The 18,777-nt window shown below is 40.9% G+C and overlaps 1 protein-coding gene across 4 annotated transcripts in view; it reads right to left on the bottom strand.

Moving 5' to 3' along the window:
- Positions 1-2,515: 2,515 nt before the first annotated feature.
- Positions 2,516-18,777, bottom strand: part of EYA3 (EYA transcriptional coactivator and phosphatase 3) — an 86,323-nt gene continuing 70,061 nt past the window's right edge. For 2 of the 4 annotated variants that reach the window (XM_072974981.1, XM_072974982.1), the window contains 6 exons: positions 17,723-17,883; positions 15,313-15,427; positions 14,223-14,344; positions 8,070-8,170; positions 7,080-7,265; positions 2,516-6,155 (listed from right to left, as the gene is read on the bottom strand). In XM_072974981.1, coding sequence (XP_072831082.1) covers positions 7,092-7,265; positions 8,070-8,170; positions 14,223-14,344; positions 15,313-15,427; positions 17,723-17,883 — 673 coding nt within the window. In that variant the 3' untranslated portion in view covers positions 2,516-6,155; positions 7,080-7,091. The remainder of the gene's footprint in view (positions 6,156-7,079; positions 7,266-8,069; positions 8,171-14,222; positions 14,345-15,312; positions 15,428-17,722; positions 17,884-18,777) is intronic. The other 2 variants (XM_006196862.4, XM_006196863.4) reach the window with 1 other exon arrangement.

Raw genomic sequence — 18,777 nt, 5'->3', positions numbered from 1 at the left:
TTGTTTGAGTGTCAGGAGCTGGTGAGCCAGTGTGGAGTTGATCACTCACATGGGCCTCAGAACCCAGGTCTGGGCTGATTCTAGTGTGTGCTTTTAACCAGCTGTGCCTCTGAACCTGGCGGGAGTGGCCACGAACACCTTTGGTATCAGGAAGTGATTATGAGCACAGGTGAAGAAAGGTCTTTTTGCTGGGAGCTCACTGGGAGAGCGGAAGTGATGAGACGTTGATGTGGATGGTGGTGTCAGGAGACGGAAGCTTTTGAGGCTCTGGGAGTTCTGTGGTTTGGAGAAACAAGGAACAGGAAAAGGACGCTGGAGACAGAAGGGAAGGTTTGTCACCACTGGGATGGCACCCAGGATAGTCTCATTTCCGTCATTCATTCATTCATTCTAGTGAGATGAAATAGACATGATAAGTAAGAGTGTCACATAGCGTTCAGTGCCGAAAGAATCCTAAGGTGGGGAAGGGGACAGGGAGAGCATGTGTGTTGTGGGTGGGAGTTACAATTTTATATAGATTGGCTGGGAAGGCCTCCCTGAGAAACTGATAAGCCCTAAAGGAGGTGAGGGTGAGAGCCACACAGATGCACTTTATCCCAGACACCAAGCCAGCAGGGACTGGATGAAGGAGGGCTTGCCGCAGTTATATTGGCTTGGAGCCAAGACACAGAGATGGGGCTTGGGATCAGGGAGAGGCTCTGGGCAGGTGATGCTGGTGCCTTGCATATACGTAGACTGGTAGAGGCAGAAAGGATGTCCACAATCATTCAGTCTGCTGATTTCCAGACTTTTGAATTTCATGAGCCAGTAAAATGGCCAACGTGGTTGCCAATTTAAGAAAAGGGCAGAAAGAACTACCATTTATCATCTTGTGGTATCAAGGGTATATAACCACCTCAGAAAAAGGATTAATTCTTTTATTTTTTTTGAGGGGGTAATTAGGGTTTTATTTATTCTTATTTTTAACACCGTCATTGTGGTATGATTCCTGTACATTTATTTACTTATTTTAATGGAGGTGCTGGGGATTAAACCTAGGACCTTATGCATGCTAGGCATGTACTCAACCGCTAAGCTATACTCTTCCCTCTAGGATCATTCTTTTAAGTGAATACATTTAAACACACACATTTGCACCACACATAAGTGAAGTCATTATTTTTCTCAACTCATGGGGAATATCAATGTTGAGACCTCAGAGGGCAGGCTTGGCCTTTATAAATCTCTAGCTTAGTGTCCATCCTAGCCTCAAACATAGGTTTCTAAGGGTTTCACTTAAACAAATATTTGCTACATTTACTTTTCCACATTTATTCCCATCATATGTGGAGAAGACCAGGCTTGGGAGGTGCCAGGTATGTCCAAACAACAGACATAGCGTTTTAGGCTATTTCCCCTGAGAAAATCCAAAAAGACGTGTTTTTAATTTTTTGGCTAAGCTCTCATCTGTACTCTCTTGATGAAATTGTCAAATGAGGGTAATAGGTGTGTAATTTTAAAAGCTGTGGAATTTAGTGGTTGCTTCATTTGTAAGTAAAGTTTACAGAATCAAGAATTTGAAACAGATGAGTGACATTACTTGCAATTAGAAATTTCTTTTGAAGATTTCCATCAAGATTTTTTTAAATGTTAAGAAACTTGTTTTTGAAGTTTAAAAAATTCCCTTGATTTGCTCATTTCAACCTGCCACTGAAAGTTTCTTGAGAAATGCATAGATTTTGTTCTTATTGTAGGGGAGATGGAGGTGTTTACTCTTTGAGCTTGAAAATCAATCAACTCTAATACTTGTAATTCTGGCCAAGTAAGGATATAGCAAGTTTGCTTCAACTACAGCGTGGCTGGAAATGTGCACCTTCTGATGAAAAGATTTAATGCCCCAGAATACAAGGCAACCCCCTCTTTTCTTGAGGGAATTAATTTTGGGGAAAAATACATCGTATAGTCTGACGTGTATGATACTTAGAAATTAGAATCAAATTCTAATCTCCTTCATTGGAATAAAAGAGAAAAGGATTTTTGACTGTTTTCCAGACCAATGAACAGTCAAGACTCAAAAGAAATGAAAAGAGAAAAAGTTGATGTGACATGAAATCAGGCCAAATCAAACAAGGTTTGATATCAGTTTATCAGTTTTATTGCTTTGGCATTTTAAGCTCAGCACAGCAAGGTATTGATTTCTCTTTAATAATTAAATTTCAGCACATTTGACAGCAAATGAAATCTCTTAGTATTCCAGTCCTAAATTTTGAAAAGCAATATATTTTAGAAACAATTAAGAAATAAATTTTCCCTTGCAAATTATTTAAAAATATTTTTTATTTTCTCATGTACATTTATTTATACCCAATGGTTAGGTGTTTTTTTTTTTAATTTTTGGTGAAATTAATGACTCAGTTATTCAAGGGTGCCATCTTTCTAATGAGCTCTTCAGATTTTTATGAAGCCCTACTTAGGAGCCTACTCAGCTGGGCAACTGGGCTGACCCTACTCAGAAAAGACACAGGAACAAACCATATAGAAAATAAAAACTTTATTTTTTCAAGTTTATAAGATAGTTCCCATTACATACAACATTATGGTCAAGGACTCTACAGCCACAAATGCCCGCAGTCACATAAATATATCCAATCAATGCCTTTTCCTGCTAAATGAGGCATCTGAAGACCAGAGGGTCATGTTTTGAGTAGAAGTCGTCCTTAATGGGATGGCTCCCATCAGTGCATTGGGAACTAGCCAAGTCGCCTTGCTGCTAGAGCCGTCTGACTCAGGAGAGGAAGGGACCAGGGGGCGTGCTGATCGGAGGTGGGGCAGAACTACATTTTCTCTGATGATTTAAGATCTTTTAGAATCTCAGAATTCAGATTTGGCTCCTACAGTGTGAGTAATCTGGGGAGTTTCAACTTTTGGATGAGAAAGAAAAACTAATTTAGTGGTAAGAAATGAAAGCCTGCTTAAGAGAGGTCCTAACTGCCCCTTCTGCAGGAGTGAGAAGTCCCCAAGCTCACCACCCCTTAGCTTAGACCATCGCTCTCCCAGGAAGAGGGAGAATGTGGCTCTGCACCTCTCCTCCTCCCTGCCATGGTTCAGTGGCACTGACATCCATTCAAGGTAGAAGCTCCATGTGCTGCAGCTGGAGTTTGCTAATCAGATTCTACCTGGAGCTTTAATGCGAACAAGTTTGTGTAAACTGCGAACAAGCTGTGGCACAAATCTCCCAGGACACTAGCTTTGCCCAACCCCCCAACTTGCAGAGCAGAAGACAGGAACACCCCAAACCAAATAAAAGCCTAAACAGGCATCTAAATCTGGAGCAGGCATCCATTCTCCGGGACACCACCAGCTGCCCCAGGGGCACCGGACAGGGTGATGCTAAGGCACAGTCAGTTTTACATTCGAAAGTAAAGCCACCTCTTAAACCCAGGACACACCTGACAACTCCAGATCCCCTATTAGAGACGGCCCAGCCCTTATCACAAAGTGTGCAGACCCATGTTATAGAACCCGCAGTGTCCAGCTGGGCAAAGGACTTATCACGTGGTTTATTTCATGGGGACTCTTTCCTGGTAAAGAGGACTTCCCCTGTGACGAAAGGACTCACAGTATCCTTTGGACCTCAGCCTCCAAGAGCTCTTGGTGCTACCCACTTTTTTTCCTTTCCAGATCTTTGTGCTCGGGAGGAGGAAAACACAGGGTCAAAAGAACAGCACTGTGTTCCTTGGACAATTCATTTTGGCAAAGAGGAGCCAGGAAGCTCCCATTTTCTGTCTGCCTTCTAAACAACCAGAAAACAGCAAAGATGGCAACTGCTCAGAGAGCTTCCTCGCCTCTTAGCCAATTTCAAGTTCCTTTTGCAAAGACCTAAGCTGAACAGTCAGAGCAGGAGGGAAAAGGCCATTGAAAAAGGAGTCCAAGTCATAGTCTAGGAATAAAAAGCTTCTCCCAAAGGGCAGGGAGAGGAAAATGTGTGTGGACCTGCGTGCATGATGGGGTACCACTCTGCAGTCTCATAAGCCTGAAGCACAGTACCAACAGGGCAGGAAACCAACAGCCATACTGCCCAGAAGTAAAGACCTGCCCCAGAGCTAAGATCAATTACCAAGCAGAGCAGAGCAGCATCTGGGCAACTATGCTGAATTCAGACCAAGGGAAGTTCTGCCCGAGACCACACATCTCTTGTCCAAAGAAAACAGGCCAAAGAGGCAGCTGACTTGAGCTCCTCTCCAAAAACCTCTTCCCCAAAAGGGAGTCATGAAGCACTTTCCCAACCAGTTCTGAAGGAATGTGTGCACCAGCCTTTTTCTGCTGCTATCTGTGTGATCTGGCATTGGAAGGAGTCTGGCCCCTTTGTGCTGCAACATCTCTGGAAACGGACATGCAGAATCTCTGAGTACAAGCAATTATAGCTGGGGTTGGTCAAGGATGCCTCCTACTAAGGACCCAGACTGCATCTCTCTGAGGTGTTTGTATGATCACCTTTCTCTATGCAGCCTGGGAGATGCTGAGCTTCTTTAGCTCTAGGGAAGTTTATTCTGCCTGAGCAGATGCCCCAGTTGGTCTTGGAGGGATGGGGCATCCACCAGCACAGCTGGGCTGGAAGGCTGGGACTAGTGCCTGGGCACCCCCAAGTCGTCCTAGAGGTCGGGTTGAGAGATGTTCCTGCATTTGGCCCAAGATAAGGTTTTCAGGCATGGAGTAGGGGGTCTAACCTCATTTAAATCAGAAGTCTTTCTGGCCTTCTGGTTTCCCATTTTAGAATAGGATTTGAGAAGCGGGGAGGGTATTCCGTATTCCATGGGAAAACTGCTCTTCAGTTTATGGCTATGATCTGGGTAAATATATGCCCAGACCACCTTTCACAGGGCTTAAAGGATTCAAAGGAAGTCAAATCCTTTGGTAGTTTTGGCCAAAATGTGATTATGAGCTTGTTCTCAGTGAATTGACCACTTGGGTCCAAAGCCCAGGGACTGGCCAGAGCTTCAGGGAGGTGGATGTGAGTACAGAGGGCAGGGAAGGGGTAAGGGCCCTTCACTGATGACTAAGAAGGGGGAGGAGGCAGTAAGGGTGGGCATCTGCTGGGGAAGAGGCCTTCTCAGCAGGAGGAAAAGGTAAAATCTTCCTGTTTCAAGAGGCAGAGAAGCAGAAATTCCTAAGAAGCCTTACTTTCTTCTCTCCAGTTTGGAGGCAAGCCCCCTGGGACATAATCTTTGAATAAGAGTCAAGCTGAAGGCTTACAATTTACTGTCTAAGAGAAGGAGTTCCTAGGGTTGTGCCACTTGGCGAAAGGGAAGAGGGATTGGGAAGGTGCCTAAGGCTTCCAGGATGGGAACTACCAACACCTAAAGTTACTCAGTGTCCCATGCCCCACAGTCCAGCAAACTAGGAGACGGAAGAGCAGGAAGGAACCCACCTAGAGAACAGAGCACTGGAGCAGCCGAGAGGTGCCCCTGTCACAGAGAGGTATCTCAGATAATCTCAGTTATGATTTTCCAAGGAAACTTTATACACCCCTTTCTTGATAGAAAAAGAAAGGGGCGGGGGGAACCTGCTTCAGAGACCAGATCCTTACCTATAAAAATAACATACATTCACTGGGAATATGTTCTACAGCTAAGGAGATTATAAAGACTGCAAGAGATGTTATTACAAAACTCTGCTGCGTTTATCCTATCACCACAAGTTAACAGCAGTTCTCAATCTGGTCATGGACGCAGAGAGCAACTCTGCCCCAAGAAATTCCTTTTCTTTTTCTTCATTTTTTTCAAAACAAAACAAACCAAAAAAAAAAAACACACACACACACACAAACAACAACACCAACAACAGAAGAATTAAAAGCACGGTAGCTGTGGTGAGTCTATTGTTCTCTCAATCCAACTGTCTGCCACTTTTGGGTGAGGAACACGGGGCTGCAGCTCACTCTGAGCAAAGACAAGCTTCATCTCTTGCAGCTGTTGGTTGTGATTGTGTTCTCGCCAGCATTCCATGGAGAAAGACAGAGTTCCCAGCTGGTTCCGGTCTCTAGCTCCCTTCAGACGCAAAAAGGAGCTCATGGGGTAGGCTCTTCATTCCAGTTCTTAGAGAAAATCAAGCTCCAAAGCCTGGTGAAGGGACACCAGGTCTCCGTGGTTTGTGATCCTCCAGAATGGCATGTTGTGCTGGAAGAGGGGGGTGCTGGTTAGTCCAACTTTTTTTGGGAGCTGATACTTACCCAAACCCCATCCTCCACAGAACTCGCGCCCAAGTACCTGGGAACCCTCTCTACTCCTGCCCACCTCGCAGGACTGTCGTAAGGATCGAGTGAGTCATATGTATAAGGACTTTCTATCCTATAGGATACTTACAAATGTGGGAGAGTTTCATGAGGGTTCAGTGTTAACTCTGATTTTATGATATACTTGTTCTAGCTACTCTATAGGATCCTTAGGATCAAATAAAATGACCCCCGTAAGCAATTAGTACTATTGTAACATTTTCCTACAAATGATCAGCTTCCTATAAGGTTTTGAGCTACAAGGCCCAAATCTTGTCCATGACCAAGATGCAATGCAGAACATACAGATCTAGGAAATAATCATCCCATTATATTATGTAATCAGAATCATGTCCAGAATACCGTGTGCCATTCTGGAAGCCACGTTTTAAAGAAGGGCTTTCAAAAACACGGGTGTTGGAAACCATGTTCTCTGAAGCTGATGGAGATGAGCTTTACTGACGGTCTTGTTTACACTGGTTGCAAGTTACCTCGAATACTGAGGTCCTACAACATATGTGCTACATAGCTCAGTGTTTTTTTCAAGCCTGCTGCTTGCACAAAGTATTTAAAAGGCTTTTAATACACAGAAGAGGAAGCAGACTTGTTACATTGTGCTCAGAAGTGCCAGACTAGGACCAGAATGCAAAAATTAGAGAACTTTTAGTTCAGTGGAAGGAGGAACATCCAAATAGCTTGGCAGACCCCACGGTGGAACAGGATCCCTGGGAAGCAGTCTCCTCAACCTTGGAGGTATAGTCAAGCAAGGACTAGAAAGCCTTCTGTCAAAGAGGCTGCAGAAAAGATCCCTCACAGGGAGGAGACTGACCTGGATAGAGCGCTAAGGCATTTCCAGTGGGTCTGTTCTACAGCAGATGATTACAAGCATCAGCTTAGAGACACCAACTCTGCTACTGAGTTGAGTTGTTCTTTTATCTCCCCTGCTCCTTTCTTCTTCAGACCAAGAAGCACTGACGCCTACATCCACAAGTGTCTTCCCCAGAGGGCAACAGCGCTTTAGAATCAAAGATTTAGGGATAACACATGAAATAAAGGTCCTTGAATTGCCACATAAAGTGAATGAATGAAACATAATGAGATGATAAGGCCACATGATTACCAATCGCATAATTCATTCACAGCTGCTGAAGGTTTGTGTGTTAACTGCATGGAGAAAATCAGGCCAGATGGTCCTAGCAGGCAACCCACTGCCTCCAAGTGTAAGAAACACAGTTGCAGGAAGAAAAGTGGGATAAAGAGGGAACAAACTTCTGTAGATTCATTTGGCAGATGAAGACTTCTCAAAGAAAGTAAGTAAATTGTCCAAAGTCACAAAGCTAATAAATGGATGAGATGTGAACTGCCTGAGTTTAGATTCCATAGCCAAGACATTTCATCTACTGTTTTCTGTATTAAGAAGGGAGGACCTAGAGTTGGGACCTGAATAGTGAAGAGGTTAACAACAATCTTTCCAGGGCTCAGGAGCAGGAAGGACTTTCTCTTGAGAAGGCACTGCCCTCTAAGACAAAGACAGAAGATGGGGCCTACATCAGGTTTATTGATAAGGATCCTTGTAGCAGGACTCAAAGATTTTAGAGTGGTAGTGAGGAGGGAGGGTGGGAGGGAAGGATCTAACAACTTATAAGGAAACTCCACATGGGGAAAAAATAACTTTTTTTCTTCAAAGAAAAATGGAAGAGGACGAGGAGGAAGAGAAAACACTGTAAATGCACAACAGATAGCTAAGATTACTGAGTTTTACCATTTTTCTAATTGCTCCCTGCATTCCCACATAGACAGTTTTCTCTACCATGGTTACCTGTTTGGCTGCAATTTCTTCGTCTCGTCCATCTCCAATCACTACATATGTGACTTTCTTTCCAAACCTCGACACAATTCTCTCGAAGCAGCTCTCCTTACCTGATGAGAAAAAGAGATTTCCTATTAGGCCATTCCTCCCTAACTTTTTTTCAATACCAAAGAAAAGGGCTGCTGCTAGGTTCACCTGCCTGTGCTGAGACAAAATCCCTGGCAGCCCATATGGTTTGCTTGGTGGGGAGCAGGGGTGGCAGTGAGAGACCTCTGCCCAAAGAACGTGAACTCGTGCCACTCACACAACAGCAACAGGCTTTCTAGGCACTGTGCTCTCTAGGTTCTGGTTTTAACTTTCACACTGAGGTGAAGTCCCTAAGATTAAGATCTTAGTGTGGGGAGTTTCTATAAATGCCGTGCACACTACCTCCCTCCTGTACTTTACAGCATACCAAGCAGTTTCCAAAGTATTCCTTCACTTAATTCTCAAAATCATCTGGTGAGATGGGTCCCACCCGCTATTTTAACAGATGAAAATGGACTCAAAGGATGAATGACTGGCCCCAGATCACATACAGGCTAGTAGCTAGATTATGAGTGCCTGGCTCCAAGTCTAGGCTCTGCTCATTGTGCCATGATGAAAGGACGATTTCTGAGGGGAAACTGTGACAGTAAGAAAAAGTGGAAGCATAGGTTCCTGATTACTGTTTAGTAACAAGCAACAGACAAACAGCCATTTCCTTCCAATTCCACATTTCCCAGAAACAGTCCCGGGCGCAGGCCTATGTCAGGGTGTAGGTGCCCCAGATCACCAATGGATGTGGCAGCAACATTTGTCCACCTGGAATCTCCTCACTATTATACTTTGTAAGCGCAACTGAGATACTGTATCACTGAAATTGACCTTGGGAAATAGGTGACTTTAATCCACTGCAGGTCATTCTTAGAACCATGACCACATGTCAAAATTCAAATCCTACCTGGAACCAACAACTAAAACATGCACAGATGATACTGCTGTGGCAGAGACACTGGATTTGCATAAATGAATAAAAAGGAAATTTTTTCTCCTGCTCTTCCTTCATCGTCTCCTACATTTTATTTCCTGTTTCTGCCACCTTCTTCAGTTAAGCAAGGCTCTAACTCTGCTCGCTTTTTTTTATCCTGCTTCATTAACCTCATCCTTTCTTCTTGCCAGATCCAGTGACTTAGCATCAGGGTTCCGTGTGAATAAAAAGGTCTTCTTCCTCAAGGCATTCGACTGCCATCTGCTGGAAAACTATTGTAATAAATATACAAATACACAGACCTATGATGATTACATCATAATTGACAAGAACCTATACACCCACACTTAGAAGTCCTGACTGGCACGTCTGAGCAATTCCAAGTCTATCACATCCCCAGCCCAAGTGGCACCTTAGCCAGGGGGACTAGTCACCTGGACCAAATGCCAGTCCACTTGGGGCTTCAGTCTCCCACTCTTAATACAAGCCCTGACTCAGGTGCACTCATGTCCCTTTCAGTGCTTCTATTTTACAACAGCACTGTCATGCCTTACATTCCTATCGGACATTCAGGCAATGTTTGATGAGTAAATACATACTGATCTCACAAATGATTCAGGGGATGACTCTAGTGCATGTCTTCAGCCCCAATTTAAACATTAAATAATTCAACTAATAATGAATTCTTAATATGTTTTTATTATGTGTCAAAGAGTTCTTTGTCTAATTCCATTCCAACCATTATTACATCCTTACAACCTAAGTCAACTTCTGCTGGACTCACAGTCTAATTTATGATCTATAAAAAAACTTTTAAGTCAGTAGGATTTTAGAATTTTCCCCTAAGACCCAACAAAGGGGATATCTCATATTTAGAGGACAGGAACATAGAGATGTTTTCATTGTCCTGGCATGTAATGATCAAGGATGAAATACAATTAGGAATGTTTTCTCTAAAAGGATTAAGAGCGGGGAGGGTATAGCTCAATGCTAGAGTGCTTAGCATGCATAAGGTCCTGGGTTCAATTCCCAGTACCTTCATTAAAAAATAAACAAACAAACTTAATTACCTCCCCCCTCCAAATAAATAAGTTAAAAAATAAAAGGATTAAGAGACTGAGAGAGTTATTAACAGTTCAGAGTAAAGAAGTAGCTACATGAAAAACTAATTCCAATACACTTTATACTCTCAAAACAGTCCTGGAGATGAGCTTTTCTGTTCAGGAGGATGAGACCAATGACCAGTTAGCTCACCAAATGTCAAACAACTGAAGCTGTGAGACCAACCACACCTTTGGAGAATATCAGGTTCCTGGGTTTCCTGTATCAAAAACGCTTCTGACATTTTCAGAAATGATTTTGAGAATTCTCTTCAATGTCCAAGATCACAGAGTGGCCATTAAGAGAACTAGAATTCTGAAATCATTTCAGAGGAACTGAACAAACACTTCCTCTCCTCGCTCACATTTCATAGCTCTGTGAAGAAAAGCCTCAAGCCTCTCACTGTGGTTACCATGGTGCCAGGTAACACTGCAGCTTTGCTAATTAGCTCTGGACGAAATGAGAAGATCACCCAGTAAGTACACTTGCTGTCAGAAGGAATAAAGTCATTTCCACTAGTGTGATGCACCTTTGGGTGCCAGGACTGAGTATAATAAGCACTACAGAAACCTCCCTTTCAGGGATGGAAGGCTTACTGACTGCACTGGGTTCTTATGAAATGTATCATAAAGCAGTGGCAGCAATAGCAAAATCTGAAGGAGGGGTTTCAGGTACACCCCCTCCGCCCTTCAAATCCCTTGTAAATGAAATAATTCAACCACTGAAAAAAGGGGAATAAAAATAAATGCCTGTATACCTACCACCAACCCAGCTTTGTCTTAACACTTTAGATAAAAAAAATACAAGAACAAGCTAGCACAGATCTATTTGAAGCTTCCCATGTACCTACTTGATGCTCTTCTTCCCCCTCCTTTCTCTCCAGGAGCATATATATCCATAAACAATGTACAGCATTGTGGTGAACTTTTTTTTACCTTTATATAAATTTTGCATACTGTACATATCTACCCACAATGTGTTTTTTGTGTTCATTGTTGTTTTTAATATTAATCCTTAGGGATGTAAGCAGTTTTAGTTCATTCACTTTTAATTGCTATGTAGTATTCCATTGTTTGGAATATATCAATTTATTTATTTTCTGTCCACGAACAGGTTCATGTGTTGTTTCCAATTATTTTCTATTATGAACAAGGCTGCATCAAAAAAAATTTTTTTCCTTGCATACGTTTCCTTGTGCAAATGAGAATTACTCAAAGGAAGGAGTTGGCAAAGTTTTTCTGTAAAGAGACAGTGAATATTTCAGGCTTTGTAGGTCATATGATCTGTTACAACTATTCAGCTCTGCTACTATGGTGTGAAAGTAGCTATGGAAATGATTGGGTTTGGTTCTGTTTCAATAAAACTTTACAAAAACAGGCAGTGGGCAGAATTTGGTATGTGGGTTATAGTCTGCAGACCCCTGCACTAAACTATACATATCTAAAAGTAGAACTGCTTGATCATAGGGTTACATACATTTCAAACTTTATTAGACATTGACAAACTGTTTTCCAAAAAGAGTTACATCCATTTTCAATTCTACCAGCATTAGAGTCCTCATTTCCTTGACAAAGCTTGGCACTGTCAGACTTAAATTTTGTCAATCTGATAAAAGCAAAATGCATCGTATTTTAATTTGCATTTCCTTAATTTGCAGATTCTTAATTAGTGAAGTTAAAACACTTTTCAAATATGTTTACTGACAACTTGGGTTTCCTTTTCTGCAAATTGGCTGTTCTAAGGTTTGTGCCTTTTTTTCTGTTATGCTGTTTGCTGCTTATTTATTTGCAGGAGTTTGTTATAAATTTGGTATACTAATTAACAAGCAAATGTATTGCGAATATCTTCTCTCAGTCTGTGGCTTGTCTTGTCACTTTAAATCATCTTTCATTGTATATAAAATTAAATCTTCATGCAATCAAAATGATCATTTTTTTAAAATACTACTTATGAGGTCTCTTAAATGAGACCCCTTCCTACCTTAAGGTCATACAGATACTTTTGTATATTTTCTTCTAAAAATTAGTGTTTAAAAATAAGTAAACTAAAAAAAATTAGTTTTGCTTTTCATGTTAAATTTTTTATCCACCTGGAATTTATTTTTGCAAATAGCATACAGAAGGAATACAATTCTGCTTTTTTTCCCATATTAACCCAATTATCCTAGCACCACTGATTGAAGGTAAGTTCCATGAAGACAAAGGATTTTGTCACTGCTATAGTCCTAGTGCCTTGGCAATGCCTGACACTTTAATGTAGTAGATTAAAAAATGAATAATCACCACTCATCTCCAAACTAGGACCCTTTCCTTTCCTGAAGAAGGAAGTAAGAACTGTAGGCATAAAGGGTCTGGGCCGGGGGGGGAGGCGGGTAAAGAGATAGCTGTCATATTCCTCTTTCCCTGGACCATGTACAGCACATAAAGATTAGAGTGAGACATTCTGCTGCCTTCTCAGAGGAACATGTTGGTTTTTTATAAACCTGGTGCCAATTAATTAATCAATTTATTGAGTACCTACTATTTCATATACTTGGTACTGAAAACATTTGTAGAGAAAAAAGTATCTTCACATACACAGTCTCATTTGATTTTCAAAACCTCTCTACTAGTTTCTTATTTTACATGAGAAAATTGAGGGTCAGGAGATAACAGTAATTTCCCTAAGGTCAGAGCTAATAAGTGGAGAGTGTAAGGACTTGAATCCCAGTCCTCAGGTTTTTCTCCACCCCTCCCCAAATTGTGGTAAAAAACACATAACATAAAATTTATCATCCTGACCATTTTTAAATGTACATTTTCAGTAATATTTCATATACTCACACTGCAACAGCTGTCCAAAACTTACTTTGCAAAACTGAAATTCTATCCTCACTAAGTAACAACCTCCTATTTCCCCTTCCCCTAAGCCTGTTAACCACCATTCTACTTTCTGTTTCTATGAATCTGACTACTCTGGGTACCTTACAAATAAGTGGAAACACACAGGATTTGTCTTTTTGTGATTGGCTTACTTCACTTAGCACAATGTCTTCAAGATTCATACATGTGGTAGCATGTTACAGGCTTTCCTTCCCTTTTAAGGTTGAAATAATATCCCCCTGTATGTATATACCACATTTTGCTTATCTATTCATTCGATGGACATTTGGGTCGCTTCCACCTCTTGGCTATTGTGAATAATGCTACTATGAATACAGGTCTGCCAATGTTTTTTGAGATCTGCTTTCAATTCTTTTGGATATGTATATCCAGAAGGGGGATTGCTAGATCATACGATAGTTCTATTTTAAATTTTTTGAGCAATCACCATCACAATACTGTTTTCCATAGCAGTCGCACCATTTTATAATCGCACCAGAAGTGCACAAGGGTTCCAAATTCTCCACATCCTCACCAATAATTGTTGTTTTCTGTTTTTTTGATAGCAGCCATCCTAATTGGCATGAGGGATTTAACCATTTTTTAAAAAATAAAGTTTCCAAAGTATACTTTTTAAATTCTATTTTTTTTCTTTTCTTTTTAAAAAAAATTTTTTGGGGGGGGAATTAGATTTTTTTTTTTAATGGAGGTACTGGGGATTGAACCCAGGACCTTGTGCATGCCAAGCATGCACTCTACCACCAAGCTATATCCTCCCCTCCAATCTAACCATTTTTTAGTATACAGCTTAGTCCTTGATTTTTAATCTAGTTTTCTGATTATACTATACACTACAGCGCTCTCTCTGTGAAAGAGGAATTTGAAATGGGGCAAAAGTAGATTTCAAAACTAGATATGCTCTTTCAAATATTATAAAAGAACAGAACATGATATGTTTTAAGTCCGACAGACCTGGATTTGAATCCTGTTTACGTACTTACTAGCTGTGAAGCCTTGAGCAGCTACATAACCATTAAGCCTGAACTGCCTCATCAGTAATAACAGGAGAAGAGTGCAGCGAGGACTACAGATATATATATATATATATATGTAAAGTGGGACCGGTAGATAATAAGCACATCTTAAGCAGGAAGTATTACTGTAAGGCCAGACAACAAATACAAACCATACCAATTTTGGTAGCACTGTAGATGTTTTCAATAGGAAATATTTCTCCTAGTCCATAGAGGAGAACCTTGGCCAGAGCTGGAACCAGCTGGGTTGTTGTGATCAGAACATTCACACAATTCTTTCTGGAAGGGAAAAAGAAGGAAAATAAAAGAAAAAGGTAAAATAAAACCAACCTGGGAATAAGAATTCAAATGGGTCTTGTCTGTAGGATCTACTTGTGAAAAATTAACCTCTAAGTGCCTGGTATGGTATTTGTTCAGTGCCAATGTTCAGTTATTGCTCTAGTTGTCTCAGGTTTATTTATTTTCCATATTAAAGGACAGAGAGTGGTGGACACAGAGGAGCAACTTGATTCTCGTCTCATTTCCCTTCTGACCATTCTGGCTCACTGCATTGTTAGCAAATACCACTACGTCACTGGTGGCACACTCTAGAAAATAAACAACGAGGCTTTCCATTACTATTTTATCTGAAATAACTCAGCCCTTAAGTGAGATATGATTTAAGTCCTTTCTGCTCTTCACACAGTAGCAACATAAATTCCACAAAACACATTGTTTTCATAGGTCCTTTACTTTCACAGATATCCCCCCCTTGGTGCCAGTTTTACTGTCTGGTCTACTAGGTTGTGGATCTGGAATTCCTGCTTCGAGGGAGGGACAAATAAGAGTATATATTCAATTTCTATTCTAAGCTTCAAGCTGAAATCTCCTTAATTTGCTTAATGGATCTTGCCTTCCTGAGTAGGTTTTGGTACATTTCGTTGGAGCTACCTGTACTTAGGATACTTGTGACATATCTCTTACATGTATATTTTGATGTCGTCACCACAGGCCCACCCATCTTTTGGGCTGGAGATTCTGGGTTACTGAGTATAATTTTGTGAACAAAAAGTAAAAACTTTCAAAAACTTGAAGGTGTGCTGTTAAGAGTCAAACGACCATGGCTCCCATCTAACCTGATACTTCCCTGCATAATTAGACTCCTCTCAGCCCTGTCCCATATCTCGTTTTAGGAAATGGCCTATCTTGGACTGGGGTAGGAAAGTGTATCTCTGGGAGGATGAGATCTAAAAGAATCATTTCCATACCTGGACTGGATGAGAAGTAAGGACTTTAATGCAGTTCCTAACCAGGAATCTGTTAAAACTTCAATTTCTGCTCTTAGTCTCTGCAGTGCTTCCTTTCTCTGGGGGCTGAGGAGGCCTTTGGGAATAAAAGTAGACACATTCATCATTTGACAACATATCCTTGCTAGCATCAAGGACGCAACTTCTAAATTCAATTTAGAAATGGTGTGAGTCACTGAAATATTCTACTGAGCATCTCTCTCCTTGGTAAAACCCTAGAGCAGCCTACTCAAAGTATCTTTCTGACTTTCTTCATCAGAATATTTCACTAGGGGTGGTATAGCTCACAACAATAAAATCAGCTGACAGAAATACTGTGATTAGGTTCTGGCACAAGCTCTTCCTTTCATCACCAACCAGTAACATAATTTGCAGAATTATGCAGGACCATACTTCGAGTAGCACTGCTTTAGATGTAACCTCAAGAACCAAAGGGGAAAAAAACTAGTGTTACAGCTGGAGAAGTCTGCAGCATTTCCAATCTCTTTCTATAGAAACCAAAGCCCAGGGAAGAAAGGGGGCTGCTTAAGGTTACACAGCAAGTTAGTGGCATTTGGTCTCGGAATTCTTTCCACTACCAAACACAGCTCCCACGATGACTCACCCCTTTCAGAACACATCAACCTGAGATTCCAGGTTGAATAACCAACTCTCTGGATATCATTTATTTGTACTGCACTTCTGAAACAATTCCAGCTCACAAGAGACGAAAACATTGCTTTAAGATCAGATAATTAAGCATAAAACAAAACAGAATTCATCTGATGTAAGTATGTTACTGGACACTTGAGTTATAATATTCTAATAATAAATCTGGCACTGAATTTTCTGTAGTGAAGGGAAAAAGAGAGCCTGTGTTCTATTACCAATACTCCATAAAAACAGAAGGCTTTTCTCTGAATAGAACTGTGTATAATTTGTTTTCAGATTGTTGGTTTCACAATGCAAGCCTTGAATTAGATCACTTTCAACATTTCTGATAAAACAAAACAAAAACCAAACCAGTATCTGTTTGTCACTATGCATATACACAAGCACATATGGGTCATATACGTAACTAATAATATGATGTGGTACTTTGTTAATTGGTATTTTACAAAATACGAGTGGACATTAGTTTTACTAAATTCCCCAGGGTAGAGTCGGGGGATTCTCATGAAGGGTTATATGTCACTTTCTTCAGGAATCCAGGTCCAGACACTCACTGGGCAAAGAAAGGATCAGACATGTAGGCTGTATATGAAAACTAACATAAGAAAGGCTAAAGTCTGTGAGATAGGAAAAGTGAAGACTTGGAGTTGCCCAAATAAAAAGTACTGGCTCTGAATCATAAGGGGAAAAAAAAAGCAATAAAAAGGGGAATCTCAAAAAAGTAAATTAGATTCCCAAAGCCAGATGCCTATGATTTTTTCTGGTATTGGAGGGCTGTAACAGGAATGCACCATACTATTTTTACTTTCTGCACCACACTGTGGTGGTATGGCAGGCAGGAGCGCTCTCTTGACCTAGGGAAATATACTTTGAGGCAGTCTAGGGCATCCCTGAAACTTCAGGCAACGTTTTGTGTGTATGTAGGAGGTGTCTGACGGTGATGGTTCATAGTTTTCAATATTTTCTCACAAAGGCATATCGCTTAAAAAGGAACTGCATGAATGTAAAGTGCACTGGACCCAGATCTGGGGAGTGTGGATTCCAGCTGTGGTGTGGTCACTAACTTGCTATGTGACCTGCCCTCATTACCCTCATGATGTACCATTAATTTTATCAAATGCAAAACAAGGGATTCAGAGTAGTTCTCTAATGTTTCTTTTAATCTGAACATTCTGTAACTAATTCACTAATTCTAAATAATAGAATTTTAGGCATAAAATGGCACCTGACATTTGAGATATTTCTAGGCAGAAAGAATTTCCAAGGTCCTTCAAATCATAATACATGGATACTGCTAATCTATAATCCTGGACCTAGTTTTCCATCCACTATAAACCAAGTCCCTATTTCTACCTGATTTGTCCTGATGGTTACATAAATCATTCAGAAACCATGGCAAGCTATTAAATATGATTGACAATAGTTGTGACTCTAGAGTAAAATACATGTCATCAAACATAATCTATGGAAAACAATTCCCTTAAAAAGGCACCTGTCTAAAAAGAATAAGAGAACTTGGCAAAGTTATGCTAAGAGGAGTCCATGAGAAATGCAGAGCTTCCTCCTCAAGGGTTTCAGTTAAACTTTGTTTTTTTAATACAGAGTTAAAATGTTACTGTGCCACAAATTCATAAGCCAGGGAGTTCTAAGGAATCCCTGGAAAAGAAAATGGGAAATCAGAAGGAAACAGAAAATTGGACTGGCTGGATGCCACACTTACCACCCACGTTGCTTTTATGCTTATCATAGATTTCCCTCACTTTTCGGTAGCGGAAAGCCAGCTTCCTCATCCAGTCGACACCTCCCTGGACACCCACAGAGGAACCATGGCTGCCACTGCCTCCTGAGCCACTGAAACCATCTGTTGAGAAACTGTAGTTGCTGCAAAGAAAGAGGATGACGAAAATTAAAATCTACACTGCATGGAATTTTTGGGGCGAATGCCACTTGGGATTCTCTGTCCTATTCCTGGCACCTGACATCAAGGCTTTGGGAGTCTTCTTCCTTAATCTCTGTATGTCAGAGTCTATCTTTCATTAATCCTCCATCTTACCCCTATTACTTCTATCAAACAAAGGATGGAAAGGGAAGGAAAGAGAGACAGAAACAATTCAAGCATCAGCATCCCATCGAGGCTAGCTTCAAATTGAGCATCTTTTCATTTATGACAAAAAATATCTTAGAGTGAAAAAAAAAAGGATATAAAACTTTTGTGTATGCAATGACTGCAACTATGTAAAAAGGAGAAATTGAAAAAAATGGAAGGAACTAACCCAAATTCTAATAACAGTAAGAAAATGAGGGTGTTTACCTCCAGAAACCTGTTCACTAGTTTATTAAGTTCATGAGTCACCAAAGGAGCTATAAAATGTCCACAAATTCTTTAATACTCCTCTCTTCTAATTCGGCTCCCTTTGGGTGTGGACTGTTTGAAAGTACACAGAATGTGGTGGAAGTGATGGTGTCAGACTTAGAGAACAAGCTTCCCTTGCAGCACTTGCTCTAAAAGAAGTCGGCTGTCACATGAAGAGGGACACATAGTGAGGACTGAGGCCTCCTGTTATCAGCCATATGTGAGAGGTTAGAAACAGGTCCTCCAGCTCCAATCCAGCCTTTAGATGATTTGAGCTCCAGCTCTCTTGATTTCAATCTCACAGACCCTGATTCAGAACTGCCTGGCTAAGTCACTTTCAAATTTCTGACCTACAGAAACAATGTGATGATAAATGTTAATTGTTTTAAGCTACTAACTTCTGGGGTAATTTGTTACACAGC

Source organism: Vicugna pacos, chromosome 13, assembly GCF_048564905.1.
Source record: "Vicugna pacos chromosome 13, VicPac4, whole genome shotgun sequence".
NCBI lineage: Eukaryota > Metazoa > Chordata > Mammalia > Artiodactyla > Camelidae > Vicugna > Vicugna pacos.
Note: the sequence above shows the minus strand (reverse complement) of the source record. Positions and strands in the feature narration are given on the sequence as shown.